The 25176-nt window shown below is 39.0% G+C and overlaps 2 protein-coding genes across 2 annotated transcripts; both read left to right on the top strand.

Moving 5' to 3' along the window:
• Positions 1-438: 438 nt before the first annotated feature.
• On the top strand, positions 439-14546 carry pip5kl1 (phosphatidylinositol-4-phosphate 5-kinase-like 1). The gene is made up of 10 exons (XM_026339105.1): positions 439-705; positions 5956-6165; positions 7459-7509; positions 7594-7748; positions 8576-8700; positions 8970-9004; positions 9077-9132; positions 9235-9347; positions 9591-9753; positions 13536-14546. Exons 1-10 carry the CDS (start codon positions 691-693, stop codon positions 13972-13974), a joined length of 1362 nt encoding a protein of 453 aa, XP_026194890.1. The 5' UTR covers positions 439-690; the 3' UTR covers positions 13975-14546.
• Positions 14547-18392: 3846 nt separating this feature from the next.
• Positions 18393-21126, top strand: LOC113148349. Its single transcript, XM_026340028.1, has 4 exons — positions 18393-18725; positions 19066-19117; positions 19625-19666; positions 20213-21126. The coding sequence occupies exons 1-4, from the start codon at positions 18489-18491 to the stop codon at positions 20593-20595; spliced, it is 714 nt and encodes a 237-aa protein (XP_026195813.1). The 5' UTR covers positions 18393-18488; the 3' UTR covers positions 20596-21126.
• The last annotated feature ends 4050 nt before the right edge of the window (positions 21127-25176 follow it).

The following is a 25176-nucleotide window of genomic DNA, read 5'->3' as shown; positions in this document are numbered from 1 at the left end:
GTGCTGACTCACGGTGAATCAGCACTATATATATATATAGAGAGAGAGAGAGAGAGAGAGAGAGAGAGAGATAAATAAACAGCAATGACTGTTTCTGAGTAAGGAGGAAGACTGAATAACCCACTCACCAGACTAAAACCCAGTTGATCTTCTGTACAGTACCAAGGCATCATACAGAACCCAATGAAAAGCTGAAATCATTCTTCTCTTACCCCAGTTCTGATTCCTTACATCCCAAAGTCTTCATGGTGTTGCAAAATCAAAGACTTTGGTCTTGCTGTTCCAATACTTCTACTAATAGTACTTAAAGGACAGTTTAAGTGAAAAGTTCTTTATTTAGTTGTAAGCAACACAAAGAGAAATGATTGTTTGAAGTCAGTACAGGATCTGGATCACACCCAGCATTGATCAGATGACACCGTGAGTCAGCACTGGCTCCCTGCGGCTGCACTGTCATCATCTTAGCAAAGCCAAGAGGGAGGAAAAGCTTTTTAGCGTATTTCCTCGATCATTTGTTTTCATATCGGAGTTCATCGGTTCACGGTGGGTGCAGCGATCGACTGCTCGCTCAGCCTCCGCTCGATGTCAGCACACGGCCGGCTGCAGACTGACATGTGACACACGCACACTCACACTCTGACAGATGGAGACCGGCCAGCAGCTGACAGAGACCTGTTAGGACCTACATCCATGAGCAACATCGAGGCAAGTAAAGGCTTTAATGTAAAGGCAGCTGTGATGTGATCAGTGCGACTTGATCGTTTTTTCCTCATATTAACGTTGTTGTGTGAGTTTTTATGTTTTTAGTTTTTATTTTATCATTGTTAGAGATGAGAGGCATTGAACTTTGCAGCCATGCATCCTCTCATAAACTCCTGTAACTCAGATCATTGTCTAAGGATGATGGAGCGTACAGACAAGAGAAATGGGTGTAAAGGAAATCTTACTAAATAGTGTAAATATTGACTGATCATTGTGAAAGTGCTCAAGGCATGAAGCTGTTTGCTGAGCTTCTAAAAGCTGAACGTCCCTCTGTAAAACAGCTGTTATCTTTTCTTAGAAATACTGATGCACTAAGTACACAGATGGACAATTGTTGTGCAGCTTCCACCCATTTGAATAATGGACACTTTAAAGAAATGTATTATTGGCCAACTAAAGGAAAAGGAATACACAGTGTACGTTAGTGGTCAATATTTAGCTGGTCAACACTGTTTTGTTAAGATTGTCATTTCTTCAGATCTGGATTCATTTAAATCTGACAGAGATCTGTTGAACCAGTCTTCAGGTTCTTGCATTATGGCTACATGTGACTGATCAGAGTGAGAAGAAATCTAACAATACTGATGTCAGCGAACGTTCCAGTCCATGTTTTACATTTACTATGACAGTCATTTGTATAAAAGATCGAAATGAAGTCCTGTCAGAATCTCTGAAGCCGCTAGAAGCTGCCTTACAAGGACACATAACTCTCTATCTGGATGGATTCAGGGCCCGTGTAAGTGCTTTTGTTTTGTTTTTTGTTTGTGTTCTTATCCAGACTGAACACTGGTCACTATGATCATATTTCTGATTTGATTAGATGAAGTCTGACTGTACCCATCTCACTTTCTGGTTGAAAACTGTTTTAAAGTGCTGCCTTTCTTTAATGATTCTTTTATCCATTAAATGATCAATGATTCTATATAATAACTTTTTGTTGTCTGTCAAAATTCCAAACAACATGCTTCAAGTAGCTGTGTTCTCCTCTGACCACATTCAGTGTTTCAGTAATGTGTGAAGTGTTGCTCATAGTTCTGTTCACATAGACTAAAATGAACTAGTTCCTGCTCACAGTTCATAATCTTTAATATTGAACTAAAATCAATGAACTGCACTCTTTCAGTGCATCCGTGCACATGACTGGTGGTTAATGGCATTAAGGCCAGACAGAGTGTATATGTATGCTTTGGGAACAGAACTGTTGCATTTATCCAATAACTTATTGGCCAGGTAATGTGGTGCAGATAAAACACGGTTTAACTGTTGTTGGACTTACCCAGAACAAAAGCATCTTCTCCACAGTCAGTGCACGGTAGTTTTGGATGCATTGTTCACATTAGCACAGGGATTGATGTTTACCACCATACAGTGGCACAAGTTACAGGACATACAGAGCATGTCTCAGCACAACTTGACAACGGTGTCTTAGTGCTGTGAGCCTGTTCTTGATTATTAGAAATCATCAAGAATACCATCCAAGGGAGAGCGGGAAGAACGAAACTACTGCTAACCCAAAAGAACTTAACTAATTAGGACTTAACTAAAAAATGTATTTTCTTCCTTAAGCAAACAGCAGCCTACAGTATGCTATGTTTATTCAGGCGGCCTCTGTTTTGTGTTTAAATTAGTTTGAAGATCAGAAAATAATAGTAAGAAAAAGTAGGTACAAAAGTGGAAGAAATCAACAGGGCAGCAAAGACTCCTACACTTGACTGGTGTTCACCTTGTCACCTTTGGCCTCTCGATTAGAGTGGTGTCTTCACAGTAATGTAATGTAAGATTGTTTGGCAATCTTACATTACATATATATATATATATTTTCTATAGATGTAGTGCTATGACCATATATACATAAACACACAGTTGGTTCTATTAAATGAGCAAGTCGTGTCTCCTGTGTGCTGATGGACACCAGTATCAAAAAAACAAAAACCTAGAGACCACCATGAAAATATAAAAAATGAGGCCTGTCAGAATGTTTTGCTGGAACAAATGTGGTATATGTTACTGTGTTGTGCTTGCTGAGTAAGAAAAAGGCATTTTACAGCCTGTTATAGCATGAATAGGTTACATTGTCAGTGTGTTGCATGTGACAATGACATAGCACAGTAATGGAAAGTTGGGGTTCATTTTTGTACACAATGGATCTCTTGACTACTCTGCAGTTCCCCTCATCTCTACTGAGCTGCTTTTGTTCCCTCTCGCTGCTCCCATCAGCACTGTGTACAGCAGCAGGCAGCTGTTTAACAAAAAGCTACACTAAGGCTCTTTCCACTATCTGCTCACCACCAAATGTCAGCTAGTAAACATCAACATCAAGTGGAGCGTTTAACAGCTACAGAGACAGAACAGAGCAGAGCAAAACAGTGTATCCCCTTCCAACAGCCTCTGCTGCATAAGGATCCACTGCAACTTACCTCTGCACTGTCGCACTTGTTGACTGAGAGCAGATAATGTGCAGCAGTGGTATGGTTCGGATTGAAACAGGCTTGTGATCACTACGTATGTCACTACATATCCACTATAGGTGCTACAGTGTGTTTGTCTGTCTCTGTGTTGTCAGCCCTGTACTTAGAGAGTAGGGTACTTCACTTCCACTGTATGGTGCATTGCAGATACAAAGAATTTAAGACAGTTGGGTCAGCAGTAGTGGTTGTATTATGGAAAAATTGCAAAGCTTCAGCTAAATCTATACTGTATAATACGGAAAACTCTCTTTCAACCTTGATACTTGTTCAACTGCAACTCACCAAAATAATACATAAATGGAACAAATAGTAGGATCCCAGCATTTTTTAATCAGATTAGTAGAATGTGACAAATTGTTAATGAATATATTGTATTATGGTCTTCCACCATTATGCGTGATGGAAGACAATCAACAACAATTCCCCATAATATTTTCTTCAAACACCAGCCTTTCTCTTCATGCTAATGGTTGTTCAATAAGTAATTACTGTAATGTAACCCTCTGTGTATCTGGACAGTTAAAGATGTGTTGTGTTCAAACCCCTAGCAGCCTGACCACTCAAGTAGATCATCAAACAGGGTCACACGAGGGTGTGATCAGACAGAAAGCTTTTGTTTTACCATCAAATGCTAAGTGTGTGTGTGTGTGTGTGTGTGTGTGTGTGTGTGTGTGTTGTTAGCAACAGGCAAGAGCTCACAAAGTACAGCTTTGCATCATGGTTGTTGCTATGGACCTATACAGACAGTAGCTAACTTACAAACAGTAGTAGTAGTTCTAGGTAGAAGTTGACCTATTAACCTAGATCAGGTTTAAAAATTAGTCACCGAAGCTGTTTTGGCCTGTAGTAGACATTGTTACACATTGTGTAGAAATCCAGAATCTAGAATCTAGACATAACATCACATTAGACTTAAATATTAGAATTAAAATATACACATTGTTTACATTTTAGTGGGACTTTCTTTATAGACAAAGTTAGGATTTTTTTTTTGTCCATGATTCACGCTACTCTACTCTCCAGCCCTTGTAATTCTAGCCCTGAGCTTTGCCTTGCTGTGTTTTAACTTACCTTTTTGACTCGGACCCTGCCTCCTTTGCCCCTTGAAAGAAACTACAAGACCCAGAGTTCCTTGCTCCTTCAGAGCATCATAATAGCATTAAATTAATACTCAACTATAGATATTTTACTTACACTCGCTTCTGGCACACCGAGCTGACCTTCCTTTAGGCTGCCATTAATCCTCTCATTTTCCAATAAATTCCTTGAAATTTGTATTCAAGTCTGGTTTTTTAATTGGGTCCACGCTAACCTAACCTCAACATGCCACCCAGCAGTAGTATGTTTACCAGCACCTCCTGACGTACTGTGCGTACTGTGTACGGTCTGCTCCACCACACCTGGACCAGGATTACTTTCCATCACTGATAGAATTATGAAGCCTGACTTGTACATACAAACTCTGCATGTTCTGAAATCAGTATGGAAATTTAGCGTGGTGGTAAGTAAATATCCATCCATGAACTGAAGCTCAACAGAAAGTGAATCATTTAGCAAGACAAATACTCTAAGTATACAGTAGAACTTGTTCTACCAAAGAATGATTAAAGCAGAAGAAAAGTGAAATGTAATGCTTTGGAATACAGAGTGATATAGAAATCCAGTAGAGGGACGTGAAGCAGGCCGTTCATCCCTGAGTTGAAGCTGTTCTGTAAAGTGGAAGGGGCTAAAATCCCTCCCAACTGATTTGTACTGGGAACATTTAGTTGAAGTTAGAACAAACGTGCGTCTCTCCACTTAATGAACGCACGGGCTCACATCCTTTTGCCACACACAAATATTTAATACGGGATTATTTTACACAGTAAATAAATGATTAAATGTGTTGTTGTAATGGATGTGAAGATTGTTACTGATGCAGTAAATAACGTGACTATTGTTTGTCCACCTATGGTAACAAATGAAGGCACAGTTGAAATTAATCGTGTTTTAATGAAGGCGTACTTGCCTTAGAACCAGTCTGCCATCAATGACAGCTCAGCCCATGAAGCCATTATTTTTTTGTGTTTGTCTCCATAGTTACCTTTTTAAAGACTCAGCTGCCTTTTGTGTTTGCTACTGGCCTCTCTGGCCTCTTCTTACACTTTGATTTCCTTGGCTTAGCTGGAGCTTTGAAAATCTCTTCTGCAATGAAGTAAGACATGCAGTTTTAATTTTCAACCACAAAAACCCAGTTATACAGGCGAGTCCACTACTTTGGATTATATAGGTGGTCCCTTAAAATGATATGGTTCTATTGGTGTTATTTAAAAAAATTATTAAGCTAGAAGTATGGGAAGACCATATAAGAGGTACAGTAAATGGCATTAACCTAGGAATGAAATAAGAATGTTTATATTATTGTTCACATGTTAATACTGAATACTTCTAGAAGACAGGAATGCTATTATTAGGCTGGGTGACCTAGAGTAGTAGTAAAATATAGTAGTGTATCATGTGCAAAAGAAGAAGAAATCTTTTGTAAACATGTGTTTGTTTGTAGTAAAACCTTGAAGGGATACTGTAAATCTAAGTTAATAGATGCTGCAGTGGGATATATGACCAGTGCTGACAAAAGTGGAAATAGGGAACGGTCTTACAAAGGGATAAAAGAACAGAGTGTGGGACAGCAAGTGAAAACCTGGAATCATAACTTTATATGTTTTGTATTTGTACGTCTGTACAGATGTCGGCAGCTCCAGGCAGCCTTGGGATGTCTGGCCACCATCAGCACTCAGGCACAAGGAAGAGGAGGAGGTGGGGAGGTTTGAGGCAACAGTGGAAGCTCATTGGCTTGTTTCAGATTGATCAGCAGCATGAGTTCTACAGCCTGACCTGCATGATGAAAGAAGGATTGTCAGCTGCCATCCAAAACAGCATAGAGAATCCACCAACAGTGAGTTCAGATCACCAGAGGCAATATTATAATAATATGTAGTATATATAGTATATATAGTATTTATAGCCAATGCTTCCGTTTTACTGTACTGGTGAATATCTGTTCTGATTTGCAGGTTAATACACCTGTGATTTGATTTATTTCTACTTACTACATAAGTACTTTCTTACTACTTCTACTATAGATTCTGATTTAGATTTGCATTAGCATTAAAACACCATGTAAGTATGAAAGATCAATATAGTCAAATACATCGACATAACAACAGAATACAACAAAATAAACAATGTAAACTCAAGTCAATGCAATTCTAAGCAGTTCATTTGTTGTTTGAGCATTTGCTTTCAATATATATGGATGTTTTTAAAACTCTAGTGCTCCTGAATAAATCAAAACAGGGAGAGAGTGGTTCTTCAAATCAGTGTCACCTAGAGACAAACCCGAATGTTAAGTCATCTGAATATATATGTGACCTACAACCCAGGAACTACATTTAGGCCCTGGATCATCTCACATTTTAATGCAATTCAATTCAATTTTATTTGTATAGCACCAAATCACAGCAGAGGTCACAGGGTAGTTCAACTCAAGGCACACACAATGTTACAAAAGACATTACAAAATATTACTGTATGCAAAATTTGAAAGAAAACATTTTTACTTCCATGTTTTTATTGATCAGTTTATTGTGCATGTCTGCATCTTCTTAAAAAGAACTTCCTTCTGATCTCTTAGACTTTTTCCAACTGTCTAATTTAAACATTTCAGAGGTTTAAACAGCCAGGTCAGTCTTTGTGCAACATCTATGTTTCTAAAATCTAAGTTTATCTTGTATAACAAAGTGTTATGTAATTAGAGCACATGAAACAGATCTACTTTGTTCTTCCTGTTTGATAAACTGTTTTTATACAACATAGGTTTTGGTTTGGTACATATATTAGTTCTGCACTTTTCTTCAGTAGTTTTTGAAATTATAAAACAGATCAACAGACCCAGAGCTGCAGAACAATGTGAATGTCCTTTAATTGACAGAGATAGTTCTAAGATGCTGAAACAATTAGTGTAATCCTGTTTTCTATCTAACACTATGGGATCAATGGAGAACAAATGTGCAGCTTTTGTTCTTCCATTTTAGCCTTGTTGTAGGCTTTTAGTAAATACTGATAAATGCTGTCTAGCTGAAAGACAGGGTAGAAGGACCTGGATCACCGTGTATAAACTGTATATGTTCGTGTGTGCAGATTAGTTCATGGGTTTCCTTCTCTCAATGATTTCTTTCTTCTGCTGTAGAATGAAGTGTCTGATAATGACTTCAGATTAGAGGTCACTCAGATTCATAAGGTACGTACATGTCAGTGTCTCAAAAATAAACGATTCTGTTATGCTTCCACCTGCATATTTAACTTCACACGCGTGTGTCTGCAGGATTTTACAATGGAAACGTTTGCTGGCCCAGTGTTTGCCAGCCTGCGTGCCTCTTTAGGAATAGCAGAGCAGGAGTATCAACAGTCACTCTGCTCTGAAAACTGCTACCTTCAATTCATCAGCAACTCTAAGAGCAAGGCTGACTTCTTCCTGACGTGAGTCACCAACCACTAGCTGCTTGCTCACTCCTGCAGAGGCGCCACTGTTTTCATAAGAAATCAGTATATATTATGAATTTCAAGCCTAATTGCATAATCGTGTGCAAAACTGTGGAAGCTTCAGGCGACTTTCTAAATATTTGGTGGAATGAAATTAATTAGTTTGGTGTATCTGGAAATGATTATAAAATCAGAGGTCCAGTAGAAGAAGTTTTACTGAATTAAAAAAAAAGTGAATTCAGCTGTTTGGAGAATGAGTAAATATTTTTGGTTTTAACTTGAACTGATCTGATTCAGCAGAACAAAATGTAGATGAGGTGGAAAAACTGAAGTGGGGGGGGGGCTTAGGCAGAACCCCTCAGGATGAAAAACAGTGACAACAGTAACCTCTAGAGGAGCAGCAGAATATCAGCAGCAAAGTCAAAAGTCCCTCTTGAAGACGGACAGGAGGCTCGTGTCAGTGCCAGAACCTCTTTACTGGATGGGATGTAGGATGATGTGGGAGGCAGAGCCTCTCTGGAGAGGAGGCCAAAGGCTGTTTTATATTACTATTACTGTTTAAGAATGCAAGGTATGGCCTGATTTGCCTCTTCCGAGCAGTTTGGTGTTTTTTTTTTCACCAGCTAACATTTATAAATGCTGTAGCAAACAGCACTTTGTGTTTGTGAACACCGCAACGTGTGCAACAACACAGAACACAGTGGCTACTGTGAGTGGTTTTTATTAAGGACTGCAGTTGGCAATGTAAAATACATATTAAACACTGTTCTAGTATGTATGTAATAGAATAGAAATTAACTTACTGTGTGCATTTGAACTTCTAGAAATGATAAACGCTTCTTTTTGAAGACCCAGAACAAAAGGGAAATCAAATTCCTTCTGGCAAACCTAAAGATCTACATGGAACACCTGAGGAAATACCCACATTCACTGCTAGTCAAATTCCTAGGTACAGTACACAGATTTCTCAGTGTGACTCATGCATGTGACTCATATGTGTGTGAGCGGGTACTATTTGGGTGCAATGCAAAAGGTTGACAACCAGTTTTGATAAACCTCTCCTTTAATATTAAATTTGTTTAGTGCAGTGCAGTGAAATTACATTTTAAGTATGAAATGTAACAATGGAGAAATAGCACAAAATGAAAACACTGTATGTAACTCAAAATTGTACTTGAGTAAACATCCTTAGTTACTTTTCACCTCTGTTTTTTCAAGGTGTTCACAGGATCAACATCTCATTCAGACTAAAGGTACAGATCATGTTTTCTCAATGTCCTGTGGCAAGTTAAAGCACATTTAATTTTTTCACTTATCCTTTGCAGAAATATTTCATAGTTATGCAAAGTGTGTTTTATCCAGACAATCGAATCAACGCCAGGTAAGTTTGACTCGTTCACCCCCAGAAATACGCAGCATGACCTCTGGTAATAACTGTGTCCAAGTCCAGTTATGTGGTGTGATGTGTGTTTTGTGTTGCCAGGTATGACATTAAGGGCTGTGAGGTGAGCCGTTGGACAGAGCCTGCACCAGAGGGAAGCCAGATTATTGTGGTTCTCAAAGACCTCAATTTTGAAGGCCAGTACATAATTCTGGGTACGGAAAGTCTATGTAATGTGTATGTTTTTTGGAGGTGTAGAATTATTACACCACCTTCAGGCTGGTTATTTTCTATATCAGTTTCTATCAGTGCCTGATATAAAAAAAACAATACTGAATAAACCAGATGTTGACCTTTAGGTCATGTGAGTAGTAATAGGTATATGTTAAGTATTCTGTATGTATCTGTTGTGTATTGCTGTCATGCTTGCACTGTAATGTTAGATGGTGTGTTTGCAGACCAGCAGCGCCCGTGGCTCCTGCGGCAGGTGGAGATAGACACACACTTCCTCGAGAGGCTTAATGTGTTGGATTACAGCCTCCTTCTGGCCCATCAGCCCCTACAACAAGATGAGCGTCACCAGAGTCTCTCCTTTGCTACTCTTATCATGAGAACCAAGAAGTCAGTGTCTTTAATTGGTTTCATTTACATTATTTTTGAGAATTACAAAATGTGCAGGAAGTTTGGATTCAATAAGTTCTCCAGAACTGTGTACAGATAATATACAACTTTCTTTCACAATTACCTGCTGCTTTGTTGAAAATAACACACTCCATTTACATATATATTGATATTGTGAGAATTGGGATTCTGTGGGTTAGCAGTGGAGCGCTGTTGCAGATAACAGTGGTGGCTGCATCAGCAGGATTGATGAGAGCATTACTAAGCTTATAAATATGAGGCACAAACCGATCTGTTTTATAAGAAAGGGTTTAAGGCAATCACATCATATGATACTTCATGGATACAGCTTGTAGCTGGCCTTACATGGCGATCTCATCATGTCCTTGTTTTGAGATGGTTTCATTTCTTTAAATAAAAAAAAAAAAACCATATGCACAAAATAAAGTGCAATCTGACTCAATTCTAAGTCAGAAGCCGATTTAAGTTTCAGTGTGACTCATAGAGCCATAACATACACATACACACACACATCTATTCAATTCAATTCAATTCAATTTTATTTGTAGAGCGCTTTTTACAATTGACATTGTCACAAAGCAGCTTTACACAACCAAAGAACAGTACATGAACAGTGTATGTGTATGAGTCATAATAATGTGATTGTCCCTGATGAGCAAGCCGAGGGCGACAGTGGCAAGGAAAAACTCCCTGAGAAGGCAACAGGAAGAAACCTTGAGAGGAACCAGACTCAACAGGGAACCCATCCTCATATGGGTGATTACATGCTGTGTAGGCAGCAGTCCAGTATAACAGTTAAAGTCTTTTAAGTTAATATGGAGTCCAGTTAGTTATTGCAGGCAGACTTGTTCCATTCCTTGACTATCGAGTGTTGAGTCGAGACCTCCAAGAAACAGCTTCCGACGTCCGCCGAGGCCGGGACCGACATCATAGTAGCTTGTGACCAATCCAGTCTCCAAACGCATCCCAAAGGGCAAACGGTGGATCCAGGCGACGAGATCTCCAGCCAGAAGTTGGGCGTCAGGACGAGTCAGACAGATCCAGAGGGCAAAGGGTGGAATGACGCGTAGCTCGACAGAGAGACAGGAAGAGGGAAAAGAGAGAGGGAGAGGGAAAGAGAGAGAAGAGGAGAGATTGCAGTTAGTTGTATTCACAGTCAGATAAAGTTTGAGGTGAATGTATATTTAGTGTAGTGCAGCAGGGACTCCGGCAGGACTAATTATGACAGCCTAACTAAAAGGGTGGGTTCAGAAGAAAACACGGACATGAGGGCGCACTGGGATGTAGAGCAACCAAACACTTCACCATCAACAAACCCGAGTGATCAGTGAGAGTTGGGAAGACAGCATCTAAACATACCAGTTCACCATAATGCTCTACGTCCATGAGTCCTTCCCAGATCTATTTACTCAAATGCTTGACTAAATAGGTAGGTTTTCAGCCTAGACTTAAACACTGAGACTGTGTCTGAGTCCCGAACGCTATTTGGAAGGCTATTCCATAACTTTGGGGCTTTGTAAGAAAAAGCTCTGCCCCCAGCTGTAGTTTTTAGGATACGAGGCACTGACAGGCAGCCAGCATCCTTTGAGCGAAGTAGGCGTGGTGGATCATAAGACACTAGCAGTTCACTTAGATAATGCGGCGCAAGACCATTTAATGCTTTAAATGTCAAAAGTAGTATTTTAAAATCAATGCGAAATTTCACGGGGAGCCAATGAAGTGTAGATAAGATAGGCGTGATGTGATCGTATCTTCTGGTTCTAGTGAGGACTCTCGCTGCTGCATTCTGAACTAACTGAAGCTTGTTTATGCACCTGGTTGAACAGCCAGACAGTAAGGCATTACAGTAGTCCAACCTAGAGGTGATGAAAGCATGGACTAATTTTTCTGCATCATTTAGTGACAAAATATTCCTTATCTTGGCAATATTTCTGAGGTGAAAGAAAGCTGTCCTGGTGACATTATCTACATGAGCTTCAAATGAAAGACTGGAATCTAGAATCACACCAAGGTCTTTGACTGTTGCACTAGATGTAACGGAAAGGCCATCTAGAGTTACGGTGTGGTCTAACATCTTGCTTCTAGCTGCAGATGATCCTATAACTAGTACTTCTGTCTTATCAGGATTTAGCAGAAGGAAGTTAATTAGCATCCAGTCTCGTATATCCTTTACACATTGCTCAACTTTATTAAGCAGTTTGATCTTATCTGGTTTTGATGAAACATATAACTGTGTGTCGTCAGCATAACAATGAAAGTTAATACCATGTTTACGGATAATGTTGCCCAGAGGAAGCATGTAGAGGGAAAAAAGCAGGGGGCCTAAAACTGAACCCTGTGGAACACCAAACTCCACTGGAGAGCATGTGGAGTAATCGCCATTTAGATCTACATACTGATAACGATCAGTCAAATAGGACCTAAGCCAGGAGAGGGTCGTTCCCCTAATTCCAACAACATTTTCTAGTCTGTGAAGGAGAATACTATGGTCAATGGTGTCGAAAGCTGCACTGAGATCGAGTAGCACAAGCATAGAGACACTACCCTGATCAGAGGCCAATAGGAGGTCATTTACTACTTTAACAAGTGCCGTCTCTGTGCTGTGATGAGGCCTAAATCCTGACTGACATCTATGTCACCTCATAGAAATACATCATGAACATTAATCCAGGACAGACACCTCAGACTGATGAAATGCTTGTGGCCGGACTGATCGGTGTTGTTTTGTTATGAAGCTGTCTAGACACATTGACACATTCCACAACCCAGATGAATTGCCAGGATGGCATCATAATTGCTGGTTCATCTTGACCTTCTTTTTTTTATTACTCTTGACGTTTTAGATCTTTAGATCTTAGACGTTTCCAGCCCTGTTCGTGCAGGAATGGCTACTGTCCCTGGGGCTGCTGTCTTTGTGTAACTACATCATCTATCTCACCTCACAGAAATATGTAATAAACATGAATCCAAGACAGACACGTCAGACTGATGAAATATGAACTGAGCAGTTGTAACACAGCAGCTGATGAAAATTGTTGAGTGGGTTGCAATTACAGTGTTAGACTGGCAGTCACAGGAAGAATCATACATACTTTCCAGACTTTTTGTCTGGTACCATTCTTTTTTTCAGTAAAATACCCCAAAAGCCATTAAATACAGTAGTAGAACATAAGGTACAAATGTTCAAGTTCCTAGAGTAGACCAGTCATGTGTAATGTGCAAATCTGAGACTGCTGGCTTGTTTTTACTGTGATGAAGCCATAACTCCAGGAAATAGTATACTGTTTCTTCTTGGCTTTTTTCTGTGACTGGCTTGTTGTCAGTCTCCTCAGAAGTAGTAAGTATAATTAACCATTTTCCCATTTGTCATGTTAATTTGAATGGAGGTAAATGCAGAAAGAACCTGGTACAGATGCATTATGTTTCGCATGAAAAGAGCTTTTTAGAATAGTGCATAGTGTAGATATACTAGTAGACACAGAGTGACTGATAAAAAATGATTTACCTCAATGACAGATGATTTATCAAAATAAACTATTTCAAGGTCTTTTTAGGTTTGTTAGCCATTGTGCTGCATTGCATGACTTTGTGGGCCTGAAAAGCTTTTTTTATGTAACATACTTTCTTGGCCAGACTGATCAGCTAACCTATGTTGTTTTTTTATAAAGCTGTCTAGACAAAATGAAACGTTTCACAACCCAGATGAATGATTGCTGGTTCATCTCGACCATTCTCTTTTGCTGTTACTCTTGACGTTTTAGATCTGTGAATCCAGGCTCCAGCCCTGTCCGTGCAGGAGTAGCTACTGTCCCTGGCGCTGTCCCAGAAGATGACCTTTCATGTGAAAAAGACAACAGTCGACGTTGGAAGCAACGACAAGCAGAAGATGCATCAAGTGGTAGTCATCTTCAAAAGTGCCCAGAGCATTCAGGGCCAGGCAGTGACGTACATGAGCTTCCAGAATTCAGGGCCCAAAACCGACGATTACTGCCCAACTTAAAGAATCCTCTGCATGTAATTGATGGGCCTGAGCAGCGCTACTTCATTGGCATCATTGACATTTTTACTATTTACAGCTTTAAGAAGAGGCTGGAGCATTTGTGGAAGCGATTGAGACACCCAGGCCGCTCCTTTTCCACGGTCAGTCCACAGACATACAGCATCAGGCTGTGTCAGTGGGTACAAAACCACACCAAGTAGGTGCTGCATGAGTAGAAGAACCTTACCACAAACTGTCAGTTAGCATGTCAACCCACTACGGTCCACATGAAACAAGTTTATCTTCACCTGTGCCATAGTCACAATCCTCTCCTCCGCCTGTATGCTCAACACGCAAACCTGAGTCCAAGGAGTTATATTTGTGTCTCAGTGCACAGTAAACCTTTTGAGCACTATAAGACTAATGATGCATGCAATACTGTTTTCAAGCAAACACATTTTTCTGTACTCATTGCTCGTGTGTGTTTTCCTAGCTGTGATTCACATGCACTATATAATGATTTCTGTAAAACACCTGAATAAATAAGACAATCTCCAAACGTGTTTCAATCCACTACCGTTCTTCCAGTGCTCCTATATAATAATTAGATCTGTGACAAAACTGAAAAAAAAAAACAAATCTCCTTCGGTTGAAATTGTGGCACACTGTAATACATTTTTAAATTTGAGACAACATATACAGCAGAAAGATAGAAAACTGCTTTGCCCAGAAGAGGGAAGATATTATTGTGGGATTATGTATTCACTTCACACTTCATTTAGAAGATTAGAAAGTACCATTTAATACACAGAATTAGAGGAGATTTCTCCAGTTTGAGAATGTGCTCTGTGGTTAGAAATCATGTTTTCTATGATTTATTACTATTTTTAACCTTACACAATAACAACAAATGTGAATACATTCTCCCCTGAAATTGAAAAGCTTTAGCATGTAACCATTCCTCTTTCTTTTACACACTACCTTTTTTGCTTTATTGGACACGTCTCATGACTAAATACACAGAATGAAACGATGATGTTTCTGGGTGTGTGTTTTTGGAAAGTGATACTGTCAGTCTGTTTCACTTTAACACAATATAGAACATGTTTGGTTCCTATGCCTGCAGGTATGGTACTGTGAACTTTACCTGACGTAAAAAGAATGTGTGGGAAAGTCTGATCAAACAGTCCAACGCTGGCTGTTCAGCGAGCGGACTCATGTATTGTAGGTGATTCCTCTGAAGGGAGGTGCCTTGTTTACTTTGTGATTTTGTCAGTCTAACAGGATCCAACAGCTTTACATTTCGTACCTTTGATCTCAAACTATGTATGCTATTATCTGGCATCTGAAGATCTTCTGTGTTACTGTAGGCTAGCCCAACAAAAAGAAGTCTAGTCCAGATGTGACTCAGCTGTCTGATTACCTCAACTGGAGGACTGAGCGTCACCTAAAGCCACAACACTACGAACACCACAGACTTTGTTTGTTCGTTTCTATACTTTCTTAAATTTAAAAGATGGAAAGGATGAGTAATGCTCATGTGTTTGAAGCAGGATGTTTACACTGTGTCATTGGCACTTGTTCTTAGTAAGTACACTAAATATTTTGGTAAACCACTAAAATGTTGTAACCTTTTTTTTGTTATATTGTGCAACCTACATTGTGTGGATCCTTCTTTGTTATGATTTTGTATGTTAGTATAACATATACTACTATAGTATGACATAGTAGTATAGTATATAAGTATATATTTTTGTATATAATAGTATAGTATGTTTCTGAAGTTAGAACCCCCTCTTTTTATTTTCTGTGTGTGTGTGTGTGTGTGTGTGTGTGTGTGTGTGTGTGTACAAACATAATAAAAAACATGATTGTAGTGGGTCTTAGTATTAGGCCACACAGCCTAAAATGAACTAAAGATGTTTTTTCACCGTTACCATTTAACAAACGGCCAAAAAGAAAAAAAACCCATTGTGTACTAACTACCCCCTTACAAATCTTTGATAAGAAAAGATGATGATTAGTTGGTCATCAGCAGGTTTGAAGCAGATGTTTTCGTAGTTTGCTGGTCTGGAGGATTAAGGTTTGCGTTACACACACAGTGCCAAGAGGGAGAGACAAAAGCAATGGTCACATATGAGTAGTTGATGCTGCACATCAAACTGGAAAGGGTTAGAAAACGATTTCCTTAGAAGTCGGACTTCAGCATTCTACAGTGAGGAAAATTACTCACAAGTGGAAAAGATTCAAATCTTCCCAGGAGCACAATCACCCCCCCCCCCCCCCCCACCCACCCCCAAACAAAACAAACAAACAAACAAGAAAGCAAGAGCTGTATCTCAGAGCGCACAGGCCAAGCTGAGCATGTTAAATGTTTAAAGTCAATGATAGCATGATTAAAATGAGACAGAATGAGTTACTGTTTGTTTACAAGGTTTGCCAGGTGAAAGCGCAGTCGGCCTAAAAAGAACATGAATTTATTATTATTGTATTTGAACAAAGCCCAAGACTTGTAGAACAATAAACTAGAATGACCAAAACACCTTCAGAAATGCTGTGATGGGACCTTAGAACAGCTAAATATAAGTGAATGCCCAAAAACCTTGATGGACTTCAGCAAACATTATAGGAGAATGGCAAAATTCCTCTGCAGTGATGTAAGACACTGTTATTGTTGCTATCGACTGAGCTACAAGCTACTTAATGACTTTTATTAAATATATAACAACATGGAATTAAAAGAGTGGATACTAACTTTGGAACATAACCGCATGTTAAAACTCAGTTGCCACTTGGGCCTAAATGAGGTTCTTGCACCTTTAATAAATACAACAACAAAGGAATTACAGGAACAGAAATAGACTAAACATGTCATTGAGGCCATGGACACAAACACAAAATCAAATGAATACACATTGTGGCTTAGGAGGTAGAAGCAGTAGTTTACCAATTATATGAATGGTGGTACGATTCACGTGTACCACTAAGTGTCCTTAGGCAAGATAATGAACCCCACGTTGCCCCTGGTGGGTCAGGTCAGCCATCTGTGTTTGAGTGTGTGTGTGTGTGTGAGAGTCGGAGAGTGAGATCAATGTAAAAGTGCCAGATGGGTTAGATAGGAAAGCTCTATATAACTGCAAAGCCATTTACCAAATCAATCACCAGAACCAAGCATGGGACTCCCGAAGACTGCACAACTCAACACGCTGGTAATTGGAAAAGTAAAATGTACGTTTTTCTTAGTAACTTACTCCAACAGCATGACAAGAGTCATTCATACTTGTTTACTAATTCTTTCACATGATTGACTGAACTCATCATCAAAACAGGAGCTAACACTCATACTGTGATGTAATGGTCTTGGCAAAATAATCAAATTAACTCAATACTGCCATTGTGTGACCAGAGTTGGTATCAAACATCATCCCAAAAGTGATGTTCTGTGGAGAGAGCGTCACTATGTGTGACTGAGAAAATCAGTTCCCAAGTTTATCAGGGAAACCTACAGGATAAGGCACTCTGCAAGCTGAAGCTCAGTAGAAGGTGTTGCAGCTGGACCATCAAAGTAAATCGAACACAGAATGACCTACATCTACATTTCTGAATCTCTTGTCAATAATGCAGATTCAAGACGTCACACGTCTAAACCACTGCTGCAGTAAGAGCTTGCTTGAGGTTTTGCAGCTCAAGATGGTTCAACCAGGCATTCAAAATACAGTTTCACTTACAGTTTTGTGGCTCATGGGTGTGTTCAGTAAATACATGACAGATCATGAATGTTGAGTTTGTTTATTGTTGTGACTCTGGTGAAGATCAGGTCACATTTCATTAATCCCCAGACCTTTTGTTTATGACTATGATTGATGACTTGTCATCATATTTGATACAGACAGTCCTTTTCCAGCTGTTATCTTTATTTAGTGCTTATTAGAAAAAAAAAGGAAAATGCTGACATTGCTAACTACAGTAAAACAATAAACAGAGTAAGTGCCTTTTCAACAACCCTAAAATGATTAACTATCTAACAATCAAACTCTATTGAAGGTATAATTTTTACTTTTTAAAATCAAAATGAAAACAACTAAGAATCCTAGAACTGCCAAGTAAAAGTTACAAAATGCAACTTGTTCTAGCTGTATCATGAGACTGAGTCCACCCAGCTGCACGGGGTTTGGTCTCCTCTCTGTTCAAATCCCCTTTAGAAAAATATATTACAGGGTGCTTTGACAGCAACTCTGCACTTTAATAAAATATCACAGCGCAAGTTGAAGACCAAAACAGTTTACCAACTCTTTGAACAGCTTTATCAGGTGATAATGAAATAATGAGATGGTATCTTTTGGCTTTTTTTGTTATAAAAGGTTATCATGCATAAAAACCCAATATCATAGTAATTTAACTTCTTTTTGGACTATTCACACACAGAAAATAAACAACTTAGGTCAGAAAATACGCACTGTGCTTTTTATCCACAGACACAAACCAATTAAATGTGGACACAATCACGCTTTGACCTCTGTATTTAAGTTTGGGCTTGGTCCTATGCTCCTCCTCTGACCTCTCCTCTCTTTCTATCTACATAAATAGACACAATAAGTAATTCTAGACTGAGAATATTTGGTGTAGGCGGTAGGCTGCTGCCCAGCTCTCCTGCTAATATAAAACTCTGCATGTGTCAGCCACTTTTATCAGGAGCACCGACACAGACACTCAGACAGAGATCAGACCTGCGCTAATGAGACAGTATCTGATGGAGCATGCTCTAACAGCTGAAAGTCCCACTAGGGGTGGAATGATGGGAATTGGTTCAGACAAATCCGCTCTCATACTCCTCAAACATTGCCGGGACATGAAGAAACAGGAAATGTGCCTCAGACTCATCACTCTACTCCTAGTGCTCAGCTGCACAGTACTGTTCTGGTTCACCATCAGTGTGGTTTTAATGCAAAACACTGGACCCAGGGCGCTAAAGGTAAGTCCCAAAACTTTGTTCTTGACTGGGCTGGTTCAGAACCAGTAGGAATGTGAGCATGCAACGCTGATAGGCAGATTTATCTGTTTCCTTATCTATCCTGTTTGGTTAGCATAGACTAGATTGTCAAAGAATGTCGCTGAACGTGTTTGGACATTTTCACTCTAAGTAATTCTTAAAGTGAGGGGTTGGACTGGACCTAAACCTAACCATACAACAAACATTTTAGCTCAACACACTGTTAATACAAGAAAATATCTGGACTATCCACTGTAATAATACATCTACCTGATTAAAATGCCACTTAAATGATTAAAAAAGTGTTCTTCTTTATTCCTAGAGCACAGATGAACCAAGTCCAGCGTACTCTAAACAGACCGTGTGCCCTACAGGTATGAAAAGTCTTTAACTTCCTCTTTAACATACTAGATCAGCGGATTAGTTTAAAAGCCAACGTTTACATGAATTTCCCAGCATGATGAATAAAAATAAATGCTGATGTGTTATTTTGGAATACCCACCAGTCAGCATATAAACATGTTGAAATGGACTTTTACCAGCTGCTGTTTCTGTTTCTGTCTGTAGTAACACAAATCTCACATTTTTCATGTTTGTGGAATGTTTGTGAACTTTTATGTTATCAACAGCATCAAATTCTGTGCTGTTCACTATACTTTTCTTAGTACTTGTACTTTAGAATTAAAAGGTATTTCACTTGTAGTGAAGTGTTAAGACAAGTACCTGCACTCTTGCTTTTACGTGCTTGTACTTTTACCACCTCTATTTTAAAACTAGATCACCTGCTTGTGACTACTTGATGAACATGACTGTTGTCTTTTCACTGCGGTTGATGAATATTAGCAACAGTGTTTTGAACCTTGGTCCTCTTTCTCAATTAGATAAGCCTCAAATAAATCTTCAAAGATGGAACATCGGTCTCAGTAAGTTTTCTTTTTTCTTTTCTGAGATATTTCTACTAACTCTTGTCATCTGTGAGAATGAAGCTTGTGTTAAATATTATTTTATTTCACTTCATCAAAATGCATGCATCTCAATGCCAAGTCCAAATATTAAAATAAATCTTTACAAACACAATTAATTAACCATTAAAAACCTTAGAAATCTATTAATCACATTTCAAATGCAAAGTTGTCCTGATCCTGAACGGGTGTCAGTCACAGCTGGCTTCCACCAGAATAAACAGCCAAACTTTACATGCCAAAGTAGGCTGCATGCATCTGGATACAGTACAGCACAGCTGCAGTACACACAGCTGGAACTGTTGGAGTGAATGTGAAGGCTGGATGGGTGTCCTGGCATGCAGCCAAAATGAGAGAAATGACATAATGATTTTAGAAAGCTCTTTTGCTTTTATTAGTATTTGTTATTTTGACACTGAGCCAACAGTTGACAATTGTATCATTAACTGTACAACCAGACAATTAGACAACATCATAAAGAGATTCTTTGTTTTACTTGTCCCGCAGATTCTATGCCTGGAGACAACATAACTGATGAACAATACATCAAGTGGCAAGTCCTGTTTGGTGACGGATACAACAAAGAAAGACGTGCCATTGTGATTCCTCAGACAGGCGTCTATTTTGTTTATGTGAAGACTGACATACATTGCCATAATGTGAATGGAGCTGCAAACTTCTATGTGGAGCTGCAAAGCTGGAATGAAGGTTACCCCGCTGTGCAGACACTATCCAGCGCCTTGGATGGTTTAGTATGCCCTAATGGAGCACCCAGGACTGTGGTTGTCGGGGAACTCTTAGACTTGTTGGAAGGAGATCATGTGAGTGTGTGGGTTGTTGAGGGCTTCAAGCTGATGTCGAAATCATCATTTGGAGCTTTTTTTCTATAGAGAATATGGCTCAGTGAGAATACCATATTAACACTAAATTAATTAATTAAATATATTTTATTTATCACTTATATGTTCATTATATTTTAAAGAATTACTGTTCATGTCTAGATGTTATAAAGACAGGTGAAATATTATAGTCTTAGTAAGATGTTGTTCAGCCTGAACCTCCAGAGCAGTGTCACCATCATACTGCAGCCTCAAAAACAATATTCCCTCATTTGGTGTTGGTGGTGATGATGCTGATGGAGAGCTGGTGTTGGCAAAATCTCCCATATGTGTTGATCGGGAGACTGTGAAGGTCAAAAAATTGATCATTGTTTTATCCAGTTCAATGAGGGAAATTCAGGACACACTGGCGATGGTGGAAGAATAATGATGACGATATATAGTCTGAATATAAAGTACAGTACACATGCTTGTGAGAATTTTCATGCTGAATATATGAATAAGCTTGTTTGTTCAGAACAGTTACAGATTCTGTTGGGACAGTAATATGCTCTGTTATTAAGATGAGTGTCTGAATTTTCATTTGTGAACTTTTTTTTATTAAATATTTATGATGAATAAATAATTGCATATTACTCTCTTAGACTCGTGTCTATGTGTTGATCATTATAGCATGCACTGTACTACATATGGATATTTTCCACAATGTTTAAATAGAAAAGCTCCTGGAAACCTGTAATACTACTTAGCGGTGAATTTGCGAGACAAGCATCATGTAGCTGATGTTTCTATTTTAAAACCATGTCTCATAACAGCCAATACTAGTGAGATTAGCTAGTAATGGTGCTAATGTTAATAATAAATAAGGTTATATACACAGTTAGCTCCACAGGTAGACATAAATAAATTGTGAGTGCAAAACATCACCTAACAGCACTGGTTCAACTTAAAACTACACTTTGCACACTTAATAGAAAAAGTGAATATGTTGTATGCAGCACTAATTTTGCTTGTTCTACTTTGTCCTGCTCAGGTAATAATAATAATAACATACTTCCCCTGATGAGCTAAGATAGTACATATCAGTACTACTACAGGGATTCAGTGTCCTGTCCAAGGACACCTTGACAATTAGCCAGGAGGAACCAGGAATCGAAACACTAACCCTGGAGTTTGTAGATGACTGCATTTGAATGCCATGATTCATGAATCAATCTACAAAAAGAAATAACAGACCACTTATCAGATAACCATTTTGACACATAACTTAATATATTTTATGTTTTAATTAGGACCCATAACTAAAGAAGTATTTATTTAAATGGTAAGTTCTATTTAAATATGTATATGTATTATGATATGATACATTAGGTAGCCATTATTTTTTGTGAGCTATAAAGTTTCATATCATTTTTGTATTTTATTCCCATACACGTGCAGGGAGACAAGAGGTGTGACGTTACTAGTGCAAGTGATTTATGGACTCAAAATTGAAGAAGCATGAGGATCAGCCTGGGGATTTTTAAGGCTTGTTTCAGGCTATGCACCCACTGAGCAACTTGTTCAGGTGCCATGAATACAATAAAAAATAAAACATAGCAAATACTATAAAACGTGTCTCGGAGAGGGCCTGGTTTCAAGTATACTTTCAAACGTGAAATGCAGTGTTCACAGGTAAAACCCAAGGCCCAAAAATGTCTTCAGTGTACAACAACAAACAAACAAACAAACAAAATGTCGAGAAATGGCCTTGACATTCCAAAATCTTTTTAGCTGACTGTATTTTTAGTTTTCCTTCCAGTACATCACGTGACTGGAAATTCCACAGGCATTCAGGTGGTCCCATGCAATCATAAACATGATACAACTTGTGAGTAGGTGGGGAACTGTTAGGCAAAGATGAGCAATGCTCCAAGCTGGTACTGGTTTGTTTAGTAGTATTATTCACTACAAGGCAAGAACTAAAAATAGACACTGATGAAACTCTGCAGCAAACATGTAGCAGAGTTGACAAGAACATTTCCAACTGATGTAACATTTCTAGCTCCAGTTACAGACAGTTTCATTTTACTCATCAGAACTGGCATTTACACTTTGCACATTTAGTCATTGGGCAGATGCTTTTATCCAAAGCAGCTTACAAGTGAGGAACAAAATAGCTAAATATTTTTTCTTGCTAATATTATCAGAACTTCTACTGTAGTTGTCAATATAACATACATAATAAGTAGAGCAGCTATAATCCAAATTCTAAAACTGCTATATACTATATATTATTTATTGCATGTTTTTATTCAATCGACTGCTTGTAAATTGATCACAAAACAAATGAACAGTAATTTGTCTTTAAACATATTTGAGCAAAGAACAATGCTCAAAACAAATTTACATATTACACTTTACTTTCATCAAAAAAGCCTTTTGCAGGAATAATTGCCTGACAAATGTGTGGAATTCTGCTGATGAGTTTTTGCAGATATTCTGGTGAGATTTCCTTGTACTTCCCAAAGGTCTGCAGCGCTGGTTGGGCAGTCTTTCAGATTCTCCCACACAGCTTGATGGGGTTCAGATCCGGTTTGAACTGACCAAGCCATCTCAGAGAGTTTATTCTCCACAAATTGGAAAATTGCTTGGTTGTCATTGTCTTGCTGCAACATGGAGTTTTTCCCCATCAGTCATTGCCCACAAGAGAAAAGCATGCCTCTTCACTAGGGCGTGGTATCTATACTATTTGAGGATGCCTTACACATGATGCAAATGCCATTCCCAAAACATCCTCACATCATCAGGTTTCCAGCTCCATGCTTCACTGATGTTGTTAAGGCCTGTTTACACTTAACAACTGTACAGCCAACTACAAATGGTTGGACGTGACAGCTCTGGCTCAGTCTCTGCTGAAAGTCATAAAAGAATATTAAGTGTGTGCTGTGTAAAGATTCTGGTCTTAAAACAACTTGCTGCCATTAAAAATGATAAATATTTACGACTGACAGTCAATTGAGCAAATACTAGGCAACGGTGGATTTTGTATATTGTACAAAGTTCACTCACCTCCATTTCCTTCAGGCTATATAGTCCACATTGGGTAAAATTCTCCATGTAGTACCTCCCTCAAACTCTGTTTTTTTTTTTACATTTGTGTGTGTGTGTGTGTGTGTGTGTATTACCTGTGCTAATTGCACTGCATAACCACACTGCAGCATTTGCAGTATTGTCTACTGGCAGTAGTCTTTAAGTGTGTTGTCCACACACTACTCAGCCTTTACTTCCAATTTGCCAGCTTAAGTAATACAGGTTAACAAGTTAAGGTTTCTTCTTGGTAACTTTGCCCATGAGGCCAGCTGAGTTCATGTTCACACTTGTTTTTCACAAGCAAGCCCAGATCTGTAAACCTGTCATCATACAGGTTGAGAACTAATTAATTCATCGTAATGTAATGTTATTGTTTGGTAAATGCCATCCTGCTTTCTCATGGGAACGTGGGAAATTCCACTGACCACTAGCAGCTAAATGCAGCACTATACTGCTTCTTATGTGTGCTGGCGTCATAGAGAGCTCATGAAGTAATGACTCACGGTGAGCGTTCTTAGCTTCAACCATCTGACATGTGGTCTTTTAATTGTAGAGAGACATCTAGGTGTCCAGTCCACACAGGTGCAATTGAAAAATGCTTATGATGGACATGGTTGGATGCAGTTCAGATGAGTTTGGATTCCTTTAAGCAGACCAAGGACGTTGTCATCATCAGTGTTTTCTGATGCTAGGCCTAGGTTTAGCAAACTACAACTTCAATGGCTGGAGGAAGAAAGTTTTTTTGCTTGTTGGGCTCACAAATGACAACTTCTTCTTTTGGTCTCTGGTGGTAGAGCAGTCATCTCCAAGCAAAGCGAAGTCCGGTCTGGGCACCAGACCTTGGGGACTTCTTACAGGTCTCATGACAATCTACAGTAGCACAACGAGTAAGTATGTGACCTTATAAGTTGGCAGAATACAGGTTAAGAGGAGGAAGGACTCACAGATTGATTTGTCAGAAGGAACAGAGCAGGTGAGCATCTGGTGACAATGGCTGGAGAGTTGAGGTTGAAACAACACAATCTGGCAGTTGACCAGAGACTGCAGACTTACTATATAGGGTGGAACACAGGTGGATCAAATCATATAACTAGGTCAGGCAGAGAGCAGAGGAAGGGAGGCACAGACAGAGAGAGTAATACAGTTTTTCTCAATAGCTAAAACACTACACCCTATAGTCTGAACCAAATGCTCAGTTGCCTGAACCCACTGATTGAATCAATCACTCTTTTGGCAAAACCATAAGCACTTTTCTCCTGTTTAGACACAACTTGCCAACACGTTTTCATTGTAATGCACCTGTGCTGCATAATGGTGAGCACATGTGACAAAAGTCAAACACAATTAAAGCACAGGTGTCACCACCTGAACACAACAACTCAAAACTGATCACACTTGTGGCTAATGATGTGAGGGAACATATACAGTAAGTCAGTTCAGAGAGCACTGGTTTGTCAGACCTTACAATGGATAGAAATCTGAGAGGAAGAGTTCGTGTGAGAGGAGGTCGAGGTGGTCAAGGTGGTCAGCAAAGACAAAGAACAGTAATATCTGATGAAA

This window comes from Anabas testudineus, chromosome 22, assembly GCF_900324465.2.
Source record: "Anabas testudineus chromosome 22, fAnaTes1.2, whole genome shotgun sequence".
Taxonomy (NCBI): domain Eukaryota; kingdom Metazoa; phylum Chordata; class Actinopteri; order Anabantiformes; family Anabantidae; genus Anabas; species Anabas testudineus.
Note: the sequence above shows the minus strand (reverse complement) of the source record. Positions and strands in the feature narration are given on the sequence as shown.

What these genes read in the sequence shown, in the direction of transcription:
- pip5kl1 (XM_026339105.1), top strand. An exon ending in ACTGCTAGTCAAATTCCTAG is followed by an intron (nt 8,701 to 8,969) that starts GTACAGTACACA and finishes TGTTTTTTCAAG; the next exon opens with GTGTTCACAGGATCAACATC. An exon ending in CTTATCATGAGAACCAAGAA is followed by an intron (nt 9,754 to 13,535) that starts GTCAGTGTCTTT and finishes TTGACGTTTTAG; the next exon opens with ATCTGTGAATCCAGGCTCCA.
- LOC113148349 (XM_026340028.1), top strand. Translation starts at nt 18,489, where the DNA reads ATGAGACAGTATCTGATGGAGCATGCTCTAACAGCTGAAAGTCCCACT. An exon ending in CTGGACCCAGGGCGCTAAAG is followed by an intron (nt 18,726 to 19,065) that starts GTAAGTCCCAAA and finishes CTTTATTCCTAG; the next exon opens with AGCACAGATGAACCAAGTCC. An exon ending in ACAGACCGTGTGCCCTACAG is followed by an intron (nt 19,118 to 19,624) that starts GTATGAAAAGTC and finishes TTTCTCAATTAG; the next exon opens with ATAAGCCTCAAATAAATCTT.